The following is a 14,163-nucleotide window of genomic DNA, read 5'->3' on the forward strand; positions in this document are numbered from 1 at the left end:
AAATCTTCAGTTAAATATACTGAAATACCACACTTAGACTGCAATCAACTGTGTTGTCTTTAGAGGCTTCTTGCACTCCTCTTCTCTTTAAGTCAAGTGTATGATTTAATCTGACAAGCACCACAGTTAGATAGCTATGGTCTGAAAAACATTTCACTTTCACATATGTAAACACATGAAAGAACTGCCTTCAGTAGAAGCTGTTAATATTAAACTATCCACAGATGGAAATTATTATGTACGCTGTACTTCCACTCAGACATCAATACCAGCAGACAGTGGTTTGAATGCTCTGTCTGTAACCTGCCTTATTTTGGAAAGTAGCAAGAGAAGATTACTCGGTTGCAGCAGTCACTGTGTGACTATGCTGACTTGCCAGAATCAGGGAACTCCCAAAACAAAAGCCCTTTCTCGACAAAGGATTTGCTAGTACCAGTAGGCATAGTAGGACTCACATAGCACAAAGCTTTTTTCCAGCATCTTAGAGACACAATTTTTTTCAAAACTTAAGGTTTAGTTTGATCTTCTATCATGTACTTCATAATTTTAAGTATATTGTACATATATATATTACATATATGCATATATGTAATTATAAAATTATTTTCATGTAAGTATCTTGCACTATTAGAATGCCCACAGCAGAAGCCAGACTCAGCAGCTTGATTGTGCCTAATTGCATAGAGCTAATAAGAAAGAGAAAAAATTATACACATGATGATACAAAGGTATACCTTTGTACCACAGCCAAATGAGACAATACAATGATTCAATACAAAACCCTTCAGGCAATCTTTGCACAATTCTGATTCATCCTATCATATGCAAATATTGCCTTTTTCCTCCTCCTCCATCCTCTTCTCCCCCCCTCCTCCCCCCCCCCCCCCCCCTCGCCCCAATGTCTGTATAAATGCATCCCAGCTGACACTGTTTACATATCATCCTTACCAATTTAGGGATAATCAGCAGGTCTTTGGGCTTAGCCACAGACACTGGTTTGGAAAGTTCTGGCATTGGACAGAGGAGGTCTAGACAAACCTGCTTGGTGAGGCTTGTCTAAAAAGTAAGTCTGGGGGCAGTTGTGTCCTCTAATAGCTGTTTCCAATCCAGAAAAACAAGATTATATATTAGAAAGGAAAGTACCACTGAACATGTCCAGGTGATAATAATGGAGGTAAAAAAGCTGCATTGATTGCCACTATTCCTCAAAACACAAATAGTGTGATCTTGTACCAATTTAGTGATCTTGAACCAATTCACAAGACCCGGAACAAACATGAATGATGTCTCAGAGATACTATAGGGAAGTAAAGTGTGTGCTGCAGTGTTTGCCCGTTTTTGGTACTTTCAGTATGTGCAAACCCTTTCACTAGCACATAGAAATTACAAGAACTTAGCTCTGAGTGTATGTTTCCTTAGATGTACTACACACTCCTAAAGAATTCCTACTGTTATAGTCTCAGAGCATCTACAAGTCCCCAGTTTAAGCCATCATAACTTAGATGAAGGATCATAAACTGACAACTATTATCACTGTATGTCTTTCCCAAAAACAAAATAGGTGATTTAAGAAAAAGTGGCAACTACCTGAGGACAAAAATCCTCTCCTCTTCTAAGCTGAAGAGTGAAATACCCATAAAAACTCTCCATGGGATCACTAACAAGTAGTATTCAAAAACATCAGTAGACACAGCACATATGAAACTGCAGAATATGTACATCTTAAGTGGTTTACCATTTTCTCTTCTACCTATCTTCCTAGATATTTAAAAAATATTAGGTGCATGATTGATGCAATTTTTAATGCTTTTCTAAATATACATCTTGTAACTTGAAATTATTGGCTTGATTATGTTTTATATCTTATCTAGTTGTACTGAACCTCTGAAACAATAATACTGGTGCAAATTAGATCAGAAAAGTGCCAATGTAGTTTGAATTAGTCACAAGAAATTCAGTCCTACAGCATTTAGTGCATGGCAGATAGTACCAGGACTACTGTTATTTTATGGCACAGCCTAAATTTAGTAAGCCATTCCAAATTTACTTTCTGTATCCTGAAGTCATTTAATTCAGGGTTCACTTGAACTCTGAATATCATAGACATGCAATGCTTCAGGAAAAAAGGGAACTACATTTTAAATATGTTTTGTTGATCTAGTTTTGATTTTCAGTAAGTTTCAATATTTTAAACAATTGTAGAAAAGCAAGAAAACTAAAAAAAAAAGGCATAAAATACTTTGGAATTAATTTAAATTCCTATTTAAATATTTAACTTTCAGTGTCCGATTCACTGAGTTCTTGATTCTCAATTCTGTTCAGTGCATGACCCAAGATTCACCTGGTGGATCTGGCACTAAATCTATGTGAACGTTACTTAGGATTGGTTTACTCACAGCCTCTATTTTACCTTCTCTTATTTTTAAACGAAATCTAGATTTTGGAGCAAATTCCAGGAGCACTACCCAAAACAGCATATGGGTTTTTATTAAATACACAAAAACGCTGAAAACAAGTTCCCATTAAGGCAGAGAGGACTGTACAGTGTACATCACTGGAGCATGGGAAAATAACTTGAGGGTGACAGAATAAAACATAACTATGAGTGGTATTAATTCATAGTTAACTCGAGTGCCTTCAAGAGAAAATATAATTTTGCCTCTGAGGATCTTCAGTCTAATGAACTCTACTTTAGCCATCAGAAAAGGACTTTAACTATTTACAAGTGGTTTAAGGCATGAAGATGCTCTCAGCTGCAGCACCCCAGCACTTCTTTAACCCTTCCCTCAAGGGCCCTTTTTTTCCAGTTCAGTGATCTGGGGAGGCATACAAGGCTCTATAGGGACCGGCACTGGGAAAAGGAGACACTGTCTTCTGTAGGAATGTGGGAAGAAAAGGCTTCTTAGAGTGGGTAGTTCTGAGTCACTGGAAACGACTCCTTATTTTAGTGGGGTAAGAGAGAAGGGCATCTGCATTAAGTGCTGGGTGCAAGGGAAGAAAGAGAAAACAGCCACCTACAACTCAAGACAATTCCCTCCTAGAGTCTACTGTGTTAGTTCTGCAGAATCACTCTTCTATATGTAGCTAAAAAGCCTCAAGCCAGCTCTGCTTATAACCAATCTACAGAGGCAAGAAACCAGGTGCTTTGTATTGTCAGTGATACATAAATACTTCTTTTAACTAAAACTATTTACATTTTAAACTATTTAGCAAATAATAATTATAATTCTTGATTCTTCATCAAAAAGCAACGATAATACATAACATTCCACTTACCTAAGCCCCATTCCTATTTTAAATGCAAAGCTCAGCTAGACTTTTTCTGAGAAATCACTTCTGATGTGTCCATAAAATGACCTTAATATATCAACATTCATTGCTTTTAAAAGAACGAAAAAACCTTACCAAAATAATGGAAACATATATTTTAAAAAAATAGAAATAAAATTCTATTGTGTTACATAAATGTATTTTGAAGTAAAAACATAGATGGTTAACATATTTTCTTTTGACAAAAGAAACACAATTTTGTTTTTCCTCGAATTACCTTTTTTGCTTTTTTTTTTCATTACTCCCTTTAGTTGCTGCTAATTTAGGGTAATCCACCATCAGAGAGATTAGTAGATTCATCACTTTTCAGACAGCACATACTCAGAATAAAATTATCATAGATATTACAAAACCCCTGTTTTATATCTACCTGTTTGTATTGCTTATGGGTATCCTGTGGAACTGGAATTCTGGGGTATACTACAATAACAATGTATGTGTTTTAGGAAGACATAAAAACCTCATCCCTGGAAGTTTTCAATGGGGCTTTGAGCAACTGGTCTATTGAAAGGTGGTCCTGATCATGGTAGGTGAGTTGGAACAACACAATCTTTAAGGTCCCTTCCAACCCAAACCATTCTATGATTCTATGAAATAAAGTTATTTCTTTCAAAGAGATAGATGTTTGGCCATGAAAAACTTCACTTCAGCATAACAAAGTATTCCTCAGTTTAACTATGTAGTATTTCCAAAATGGAAAACATTTGCAAAGCCTGTTCTTTTCCAGCTGCGCTTCAAATACATGCTGCAAGGGAAAGATGCCAACATTTCTTAGTTTTAAAAACTTGAAACATTAAAGACAAATCAAACTGCTTTAGAAAATCCATACTGAAAATCAAAGAGAACAACCTTTGACATGAAGTACCCACTAAAAAAAAATAGCATTGCTTTCTCATTTAGACTTGATACTCTTTTTGTATAGAGCTGTAACTTACTTGTAGACTGTTCATGTTTATTTCCAAAGAAATACAGAATGCCAGACTGTTTGGGGTTTTTTAAATGCAACCGTAGCCCGAAAAAAAGAGCTACCGCAATAGTAGTATGGTATTAGAAGTTTAGTACTGGTGAGCACTTGAAGATCAGGTTTGTTCAGCTTAAAAATAAAATCTTTATTTTCTACATTACTGCAGCAAATTCCCAAGTCAAGTTCAAAAGTCAAGTTCAAATTTTCTTCCCATGTGTTACTACCAGTATAAAATAGGGCTTCAATCTAACCAATGACCTCCGTCATGCCTAAGAAGTGAAGAAGTCACTTCTGTTTTGAAATATTTTAATGTTGTTAATTTTACTGTTTAGCAGAAGAATTATGATCCTCACTTTGGAATCTGGACTATACTTTCTGATTTAATTCCTGCATTTTTCCACATTCATACTGATAATCCTAAAAGAGAATGTTGCTGATAGTATGATAGGGAGTAAATTCAGTACATACCTCATAGCCAGGGCTGACAGGAGACTGAGACAGGAAGTTGGAAAGAAGAAAAAGCAGAACAAAGAAATAAGAGGGAGAAAAAGACAGAAAACAACGTTACTTTAGAAGCAAGCGTGAATGTGGGATCATATTATACTCTCATTCTTTGTTATAGAATAGAATGCAGAAGAATTGCATTTGAGCTATGACATGTACAATTCTGGGTTGCATTGTATCCTCCTAGTTCTACTTCATTTTTAGCATTTCTGTTGATGAGTTTCACGCTACTAAGTTAAGAATCAGAAATAGATATCGTCCAAATTTCAGATTTTTATAGCTGTACTCAAATACAGCCGCCATTCAACTTTCAGCTCCAATGAAATACTTTATTGGCTAATGAAAACACTTATATCCAAACTGAAACTGTTTCTGTGTGTGATGGTTCCCTATGCAGGGCTAATTAAAGTACAAGTATGTTTTGCATGATTCCACATTATCCTGTCTCAAAGATTTTTCAAATGACACAATTTCATATGATATGGCATAACTTATTCACTTTATAAGCGTCATTTTTCCAGACTTACATGCTTAATTCAAAATTGTGACCTAAAGTTGGTTCCTTTTAGGTGCACACGACATCAACAACCAAAAAAAACCTCCTGAGTTTAATAATTACATCTATCAAAGATCTTCAGGAATTTCTTCTCTCTCCACTACTTTGATTCCACGTGGTAATTAGGGGTGAAAATAAATTTATTTTAGTCCTATTTAAAGAATTGACAAATATCTCATTGAATTCAATGCTCCTAAACAGAGCTTGTATTTTGTTAGCAGCCATTCAAGTGACACATCAATATTAATAAAGAATGATACAATTTTGCGAACGAGGACAATGTTTTTTCAGTATATTCACACAGACTGTAAAAAAATGAAACCAATTCCAAAGTGCAGGGCTTTGATTGGTACCACTGTACAAACTGTCATAAAACTTATCTCAGGATTACTGCAGAAGAATGGAGTCCAAAGGACAGATCTGATACAGGAGAACTGACAAAGCTTATGTACATATAAAAAGAGCGGAAGGGGGGGAGGGAATTGAAATACATTCAACGCAAAAAAACCAAAAGAGAACAAAAGACACATAGAACCCATATGTGAGAGCATTTCTGAAAATCTGGTAAATGATACCATGATTTCATGAAATAAAAGTGAAATCAGAAAGCTATTTGATTTCTCTAGGCTAATGCCCATCCCTTTACCTACTGTAAATATATTTTCTTTGTGCAAGCACACATGTGTGCACATGTGTGATGTTCAGAATCATTAAAAGAGGTACACCAATGATTACAAGTCCTTAGAGAAGTATAGCCTGCAGTATAGATGAAACTTAATGTATATCTTCACTGGTAACTTAATGTTTGAAACCATTTTGCAATACATAGCTTTGCCAAACAAGTATTTCATATAAGAATGTATCAGCAAACAACACAGCCATATAATTAAACATGTTTGCAAATTGAAAATTTTTTGCTACGTTGTAACTGTACAGTGAGTGAACATTCATAGACCGTATAGGAATACAATTTTTTAAGCAAAATTTCAGAAAAAAAAAAAATCAGAATTAAGGCCAGCCTACATAAAAATTTTCTGTCTTGGCCTAAGCAATTTCCGAAACAACCTGCTGAGAACTATGATTAATCTGTAAACATTTGTTGCTGTAGTTTGCAGAACTTAAGCACCTTACTCATTTATGCAGCTTTTAAATTAAAAATACAGATTCATAATGTTAACCTTAATTTCCAAGTAGCTTTAGACTAATGATAATCAGTAGCATAAGTACATAATTATGGTTCGTAGATGGTGCTGCATCTAACACCAGGTCTACATAATTTGCAATAGTGTCCTTTTAGTATGTCAAGTTTAATAAGTTTATTATTCTAATTGAGAGGAAAACATGATAATTGTTGTGTGTACTTATAAATCCTTTCCTCTCTTTTAAACCTTAAGGTTTTCAAAACTTTCACTTAGAAGTGGATTCATTTACACATTCTGTAAAATCTTAACTATTCAAGTATATTATGACCATCGGTGTTACAAAGAACAAACATGACGAAGATAAAAAACACATATCATTGTCATTTACTCCAGTCAACATTTTGTTGCCAGATGAGTTGATTTCATAACAGAAAACTAATAAATTAATGCATACACCAGTATACCATATACTTACATGTGCCTGCATGTATACCTCTACATATACGTCTACATATACATCTACACACACACACACACACACACCCCTACATACATTGACCACAAAGACCTGTCTAATGATCTAATGGAGATTTCTCCTACTTTCTTCTTCACACTCAGAAATATGCTAAATACAAAGGCTCCAACTAATTAACTATAGCCTTGGCTGTGACAGATACTCAGTTTGATACTGTGCTGTCTGGGTCACAGTGTTCTAATGAGGCAAACCTCTCCTGTATAATAAAACAAGGGATATAATGGTCCAATACAGAAGAAATTCAACTTCTAGTTCCAGAGAAGACATTCCCCAAGATATAGCTACTCATGTTAGCACAGGTAGCAGTTTCAGACCTCAAAAATAACCTAATTCTTGACAAAGGAGGAGACTCCTGGGAGTATGAGAAGTGGCACATACCTTAAATCCACATACCTTAAGCTGGTGACCTCCCTTTTATGTCAAGATGCCTTTTCTCACTTTATAATCTACATACCACCCTCCTCTGTAGCCTATAACAGGCAAAACCAGATTCTATAGCACTAAATATCATTATTTCTTAGCAGCTCCACCCATGGCCTCTACAGCTAGGGAATCCCATACCAGAAGGGCTTCATCCGGCACACTGGGTGAGGGTTCTGCAGAAACTGTACGAACAGTGCTGAGTCCTGTCAGGGAGACATTTGACAGGCGTCTTTTCCGTACACCACTGCAGTTGTTGGGGATTTTAAATGCACATCTCTTATGGTAGTTTAGACCACATCCTGAAAAGAGAAATTTAAAACCATCTGATTATGGCTTATTACTGTAAAAAAGGCAAATAATTTTGGATTTTTTCAAAAACAAGCATTCAAGAACTCAAAAATACTACCCTTATTTTCGATTAAACTTTTTTCCTCTACTCTGCTCCTATATTCTAACAAATTTTTAGAGAGATAATGTTATCAGTTCCAAATAGTTACATCTACAACAGTATTTTTTCTTTGATTTTTCAAAATCTATGGTCTCAAAAAGCAGGAAATTTCTTGATCAGCATTTGGGAGGTAAGGAAGTCTTTCACAGCAAATGGTATCTCCTATTGGATACAGTCTATCAGAAGTCAAATAGTTGTGGCAAAATCAGAAAACATAACTATTACAACCTCCTATGGACTGACAGTAATTTCAGTTAAATAATCTGAATTAATGTGATACAGAATGAGACAAAGGCTGAGACTCATAAGGGAAGTAGAGCAAAAAAGAGACAGCCTTTTCTTAAAAATACATATAGACCATTTTTTTGCACTTCAGGTTACAGGGCCTTATCTAGGAGGCCTCAGAGCAGTCAAAAGGATCAGTTCTTCAATCAATTAATTACTTTGATAGGTCTTACTGTCTCTAACCAATTTAAAAGCAGCATCAGAGACAACACATAGAAACGGGATGGACAAGTCTCTTCTTGAGGCTGAAAAACTGCATCTCGCTGCAGCTTACCTTCGCATTTGAGTCCCTGGCGCACCAGTCCCCACAGCATCTCTCCACAATGGTCACAAAAGGCTGGAGCTCGATAGGAATGAACAAATAAAGCATGGGGCCGGATTTGAAAGTCTTCAAATGTAGCAGAAGCTGCAACAGCAAGATCATTCAAAAATTAACAGAATTAGTAACATAACTAATATTCTTCATTTATTTAGTACTTCATCACAGAACAAAGCAAAACTCTTTTTGGTCACTATGATGATGAACCTTGAATTTGGTATTGTTCACTGTATTATATTTTGAAGATAAAAAGATTGATGATATACCTTCATACTACAATGACCACTGGAAAAAGCATAAAGCTGCATTTGCAAACCTGCAGCAGTAACGTCTCTGAGAATATTTTTCCAATAAAAACAGGAGGATAATAGCATATCAAACATTTACCAAAATTTCCAGAGTTCAATTAAATGTCAGAAATTTTTCAAAATACTCTTTTACAGGCTTGACTCTCTACACCTGAAGATACTTACATAAAATAGACCAAACACATCCAGTAAAGAAATACCGTAAGGGTTTTTTGACAAGTAAATGAAAATGTATCCAAAATAGGCCATTTCTGCTGATGATTTGGTCTATTTGATTCAGCACTCTTTGTTGGTATCGGTGAACTGATCACTCAAGTAAAAAATTCATATTAGAGCTTAAAAAGAAAACATGTAATGATATACCCAATCATCAATAAAGAAAAAAACCTTGCAGAGCAGCCTGGAAGATGGTTGTGCATTTTCTGAAGCACCTAATCCCATCAAAGTGACATGAGCCTGCAACTAGTGTAACAGCTGCAAAAGTCAGAGGAGCTAGATAAAGTTACTAGTGGAAACTATAAACTACAATGTTTTAAGAACTGTTTTTAGTACAGAGACAAGCAGTACCACAATACTTTTAAAAATACACTTAAATGAAATTTTTTCTTTTTCTTATTGAATATGTTAAACATATTTCAAATAGTCTACTGAAAAATAATATCTGTTAAATGTGGTTAAGCATTAATCACACATACAAACATTCAATCTCATTCAGACTGCCATTTAAACAGGTTATTTAAGTGTGTGCTTACTGTTCACAGGTATCAGTATGAATGAACCAGGTATGTAACCACTTCAAAGAAATATTCTGCCTTCCAACAGAAATACATTCCTGATTTGCAACAGAAAGAAAAAAGGAAAGAAGGAACCAATAAAAACACAACCCTTTTTTTTTTAATGTTTCATTCAAAGGAATTCCTGAAAGATCCAAATATCCTGGCTTGTTCCTTGTCTACTAATGAAAAGAGAACCAAAAATCTGCATACCGATCAAGAAGAGGTTTTTAACTAAGTAGAATAGAGTACCAATAAAAGACCTATGCCCTGCACTCAGTTCCTTCACTGAAAAGAACTGCTACTCTTAGGAAAAACTTTTCCAGAACTGTCCACAGAAAAATATGCTTCTAGTCTTAACCAGTCTTGGGATCTATTAACATAGCTATATGGAATATGGACAATCCAATGACTCCAGTAATATCAAACCTCCCCTTTCTTAAATTTTTATTAGAACAATCCAAATCACCTAACAGTTTTTTAAATTCAGCATTTCACTTTCTTCCAGATTTATTTCATAAAAAGCCATACTAAAAAAGCTTACTTAATTCTTAAAATTAGGACTTCATAAAACAGTCAAACATATTAGAACATCCTGAAACTAAATTAAATAGTTTTATATTTATTTAAAAATGTTAGGTCAGGTGTCGCGGTCTGAAGAGGGGACGGAACACGAGGAAGGATGCAAGCAGAGTTCTCTATTCAGGCGTGTCCACTCTCTTTTTATCCGCTCAGGAGCAGAATGGGTCAGAACATAGGGCAGAGCATGAGACCAACAAGCAGAGGGACAAACCAGCATAGGGACACTGGCAAAAGGGGGAGGAGTGGGGGCAAACTCATGCAAGCCTCGGCTTGTCCAGGCTGTGCACTGTGCAGTGTGAATACAATGAAACCACATAATAACAGCCAAGTCCACACAACAAAGTCCTGCCAATCGCTGCACGCTTCTCTCCACCCCCGGAACTGTTCCATCCTGAATCGTGTTCCCTCACAGTCAGGCATATTTTTCAGACTCAAGGGCTTTCAAACACATAAGGATACTTGTTCAAATATGTTATTTTTTCTATTTTTTTCCAGACTTCAGTGGTCAAGTTCACTGTCAAGACAATGCTCACTCTGTAATAACAACGGTCTCCATGGTCTACTAGAAAACACAACTCATCACAGAATCACAGAATGGGTCAGGTTGAAAGGTAACACAGTGGGACATCTGGTCCAACCTCCCTGCTCAAGAAGGGTCATCCTAGAGCACATTGCACAGGATTGCATCCAGACAGTTCTTGAATATCTCAAGTGAGGGAGACCCCACAGCCTCTCTGGGCAACCCGTTCCAGTGCTCAGTCACCCCACACAGTAAAGAAGTTCTTCCTCATATCCAGACAGAACTTCCTGTGCATCAGTTTCTGCCCATTGCCTTTTGTCCTATTACTTGGCACAACGAGAAGAGTCTGGCTCTATCCTCTTGACATCCTCCCTTCAGAACACATTTTTAGATACTGAACAGATCTCTTGTGATTTTCCTTTGTCTAGGACTTAGAGTGAACCACCTTTTTGTGCATATCACCAGATGTTTTTCTGTAATTCCAATCAAATCAAAGAATATATTGGAAGAATCAAGCATTCACACTTTAAAATATATTTTGACGTTACTTAAAATATGAAAATACATATAAAGAGAACAAAATACAGGTATATTAACTTCCCTATTTAATTGCATATTGAAGACAGGAATTAGGACAATACCTCCCCAGTAGATCACTGGCCTGTGGTGTTTGAGAAGGGTTTGTTTTTCTGGGCCTCTATTATCACAGCACACAGCCACCAGGAGGAAAAGTTGCCACAGTCAGGCAGCAGACACTTCTATGGTCCTACCATATATGGGTATCAACTGAGCTGCAACAGGTCAGCAGCTGGATGAGATCAAATTATACATGAAAATCATACTGACCCTTGGTAATTCACTTCATCTCCTCTTGCCTCATCTATGAAATCATGATATACATGTGAAGACACGGTCGTCAGCATTCTGGAAACTTCAGTCACATGACATGCTAAGACATACTGTCTCAGCAACTCAGGCCACTACAAACACATTGCTAAGCCTTCCCATCTCTTGTCTACCTCAGACTTTCCATCTAGAATTCAGAGCCTCAGCTCTTCTCTTCTGGACTTTTGCTCTTGAATTTTACAAGGCATATTTACCTACAGCTTTATGAATAATATTGTGATTAACATCTCTGATTCTTTGCATAACAAAATGACCATGGAAAAGCTATGTATCTAGGAACTTTCTCAAGAATATGCACCAAAACTGAAACACTGTGCCCTACCAGCTTCCAACAGAACTGTAAGGTACACTTCTTTGTCTTGTGACTGTCTCTAGTTTATATTTGCACATACACATATAAAATCAAGAAGCTTACAAAAACAAGATACTCAGTGAGCATGCATTTCTCTCCCAGGGAGAAGACAAGGAAGACCATACTGCAAGACCTTCAAGACATGATAGCCATGAATTTTGATTACATATATATGTGAATTTTAGAGATGCAAACTTTTTGTTTATAAAAATAGACTTTCCTAAGGTTGTTTCTAAAAGCATAAAAGTAATAATCAAAGCACTAGTAAAAGAAAAGTGATATGTACAATAAAAACAGCCTAAATCTCAATCTGGCAAAGGATTTAAGCATGTATGTAAGTTCATGTCAATTTCATTGACTAACTCCCTAAAGTTATGCATGTATTTAAGTTCTATTTTGCGTAAATGATGTTTGCTAAGTTGGAAGACTGGGGAGGAGTTTTACATCGATTTACTGTGTAGTTTTTCAGATTGTATGAACAGTGCAGTAACATACAAGTAGTTTTGCCTTAGGGATCTATCTACTCATTTGGCTCTCTTCCTTTGCTCTGAATCCCGTTCCATCTGAAGCTGTTAAGTGGATGGAATATATTTTGTTGTTGAGTGTCATTTTCTCAATGGCAATTTTGTTGTACTGGTCTCTTCCCACTCTCCACTGCCCTTTCACAAATGGTGAAAAAATAATTTATATCATTTCCATTAAAGCTGTAACTGAACCTGCTGGTCTCCCTGCAAGTTAATTAATGGGTTATCATGGCTCATGTTCTTGTAATAAAAAAAATATTTCTAGTCTCAAGGCAAAAAAATTTAGAAATTACTTTATTATATCTTTTGTTTAGTTTATATTTAGTTCAAATAAATTCCAAACTTAGCATTAATAGCATTTATGTAGTTATAGGGAAGCAGAAATCAAATGTAAAGAGCCCTCCTGAAGTATGGAACTTGAAGTTGTTGTGGCAGTTATTATAAACATACATGCAGTTTTATATACCTAGTTTTTTCATTTAAATTACTTTCAATTTAAATATCCTTAGAATTTCTTGTACATCACACACTGCAAAACAGAGATGATAAATTTTCAAAGAAACTGTCTTTCAAAGGAAGCTTAAATTTTGCCTGTTTAATTGATTACTGAATTAACATTGTGATTATTGACAGAAAAGGAAATTGTCTCTGCTGAATTATGGCTGGATTTAAGTAGCTCTGCAGCTGGTTAGGTTGTTGTTTTCATGGTGAACTCACCCTCCTGTATCTGTCACAGCTGCTATAACACAAAGTATGTATTAAACTTAAGACAGCAGGGATGAGCTGACTGGCAAAACTGTTCACTTACCATGACCTGAACTGTATTTCTGTGACAGTAAGCAAGCAAGAACCAGTAACGAAGGGTCCACCTGAACTGAAAGGCCCTGAAAGTTATGCTCAGAACCTCTAGAAACCAAAAATCACAGAAAGGCACAAAATGGTTTCAGGGAACAGCAAAGGACTGTTAGATCCTGCATCTGTATGGGATTTTGAGGCTGGAATAAAAGGGTGTGCAGACCACCATTCCAACAAATGATTACTAAACTACTTACTCCACAGGTAAATATTCTTAGGCTCCACCCATACAAGTGGTCAGCAAGGAACTGAACTTAAACTAGTAGACAAGGAACACCAACCTCTTGGTTGAAAAAGTAACTGAGGCAAGTTCTAGGAATTCTCAAAAAGAGACACCAATGGTATAAGCAGTGACAAATACCATTCTTTTTCTACATTTCAACCCTCCTGACTGAATAACTGCAACTTATAATATCATTTTATGTAACGATATATTTAAAAATCCATATAATTTTATACTGACATGATAAATATTCAAAAGTAAAAGGCAGGGAGGTGAAATCCATTTTACTTTAAATAAGCTTTAAATCTGGCAAGTACTGCAGAATACAGCAATATGAAGAATACAAAACATCACTCTTTCTCCTTCTTTTGAAACTGTTTTGGCAATGTTCCACTCTATTGAAAGGCTTGGAAGTGTTTGGGGTTTTAATTTTTAAGGTAAAACCAGTGATTTTCCAGGCTTCAGATTTACGTGTTCTCATCAGGCTCAACAGAGAGAGCATTCTGGTTCCTCTTCTCATGAAATGATGTTATTTCAGATCACTACTCACTGAAACTAGTGTGTCATCAGGCCTTGATCTGGAAATATGTTAGCTAGCAAGTTACACAAATCTT

At 35.9% G+C, this 14,163-nt stretch overlaps 1 protein-coding gene across 2 annotated transcripts in view; it reads right to left on the reverse strand.

Annotated features, from left to right (window-relative positions):
- PRKD1 (protein kinase D1) overlaps positions 1–14,163 on the reverse strand; it is a 127,142-nt gene that overhangs the window by 37,410 nt on the left and 75,569 nt on the right. The window contains exons 3-5 of one of the 2 annotated variants that reach the window (XM_018082957.2): positions 8,462–8,593; positions 7,593–7,753; positions 4,763–4,786 (exon numbers count right to left, since the gene is read on the reverse strand). In XM_018082957.2, coding sequence (XP_017938446.2) covers positions 4,763–4,786; positions 7,593–7,753; positions 8,462–8,593 — 317 coding nt within the window. The remainder of the gene's footprint in view (positions 1–4,762; positions 4,787–7,592; positions 7,754–8,461; positions 8,594–14,163) is intronic. The other variant, XM_018082958.3, reaches the window with a different exon arrangement.

The sequence above is a fragment of the Manacus vitellinus genome, unplaced genomic scaffold (assembly GCF_001715985.3).
Source record: "Manacus vitellinus isolate BGI_N305 unplaced genomic scaffold, ASM171598v3 scaffold_6_pilon, whole genome shotgun sequence".
Taxonomy (NCBI): domain Eukaryota; kingdom Metazoa; phylum Chordata; class Aves; order Passeriformes; family Pipridae; genus Manacus; species Manacus vitellinus.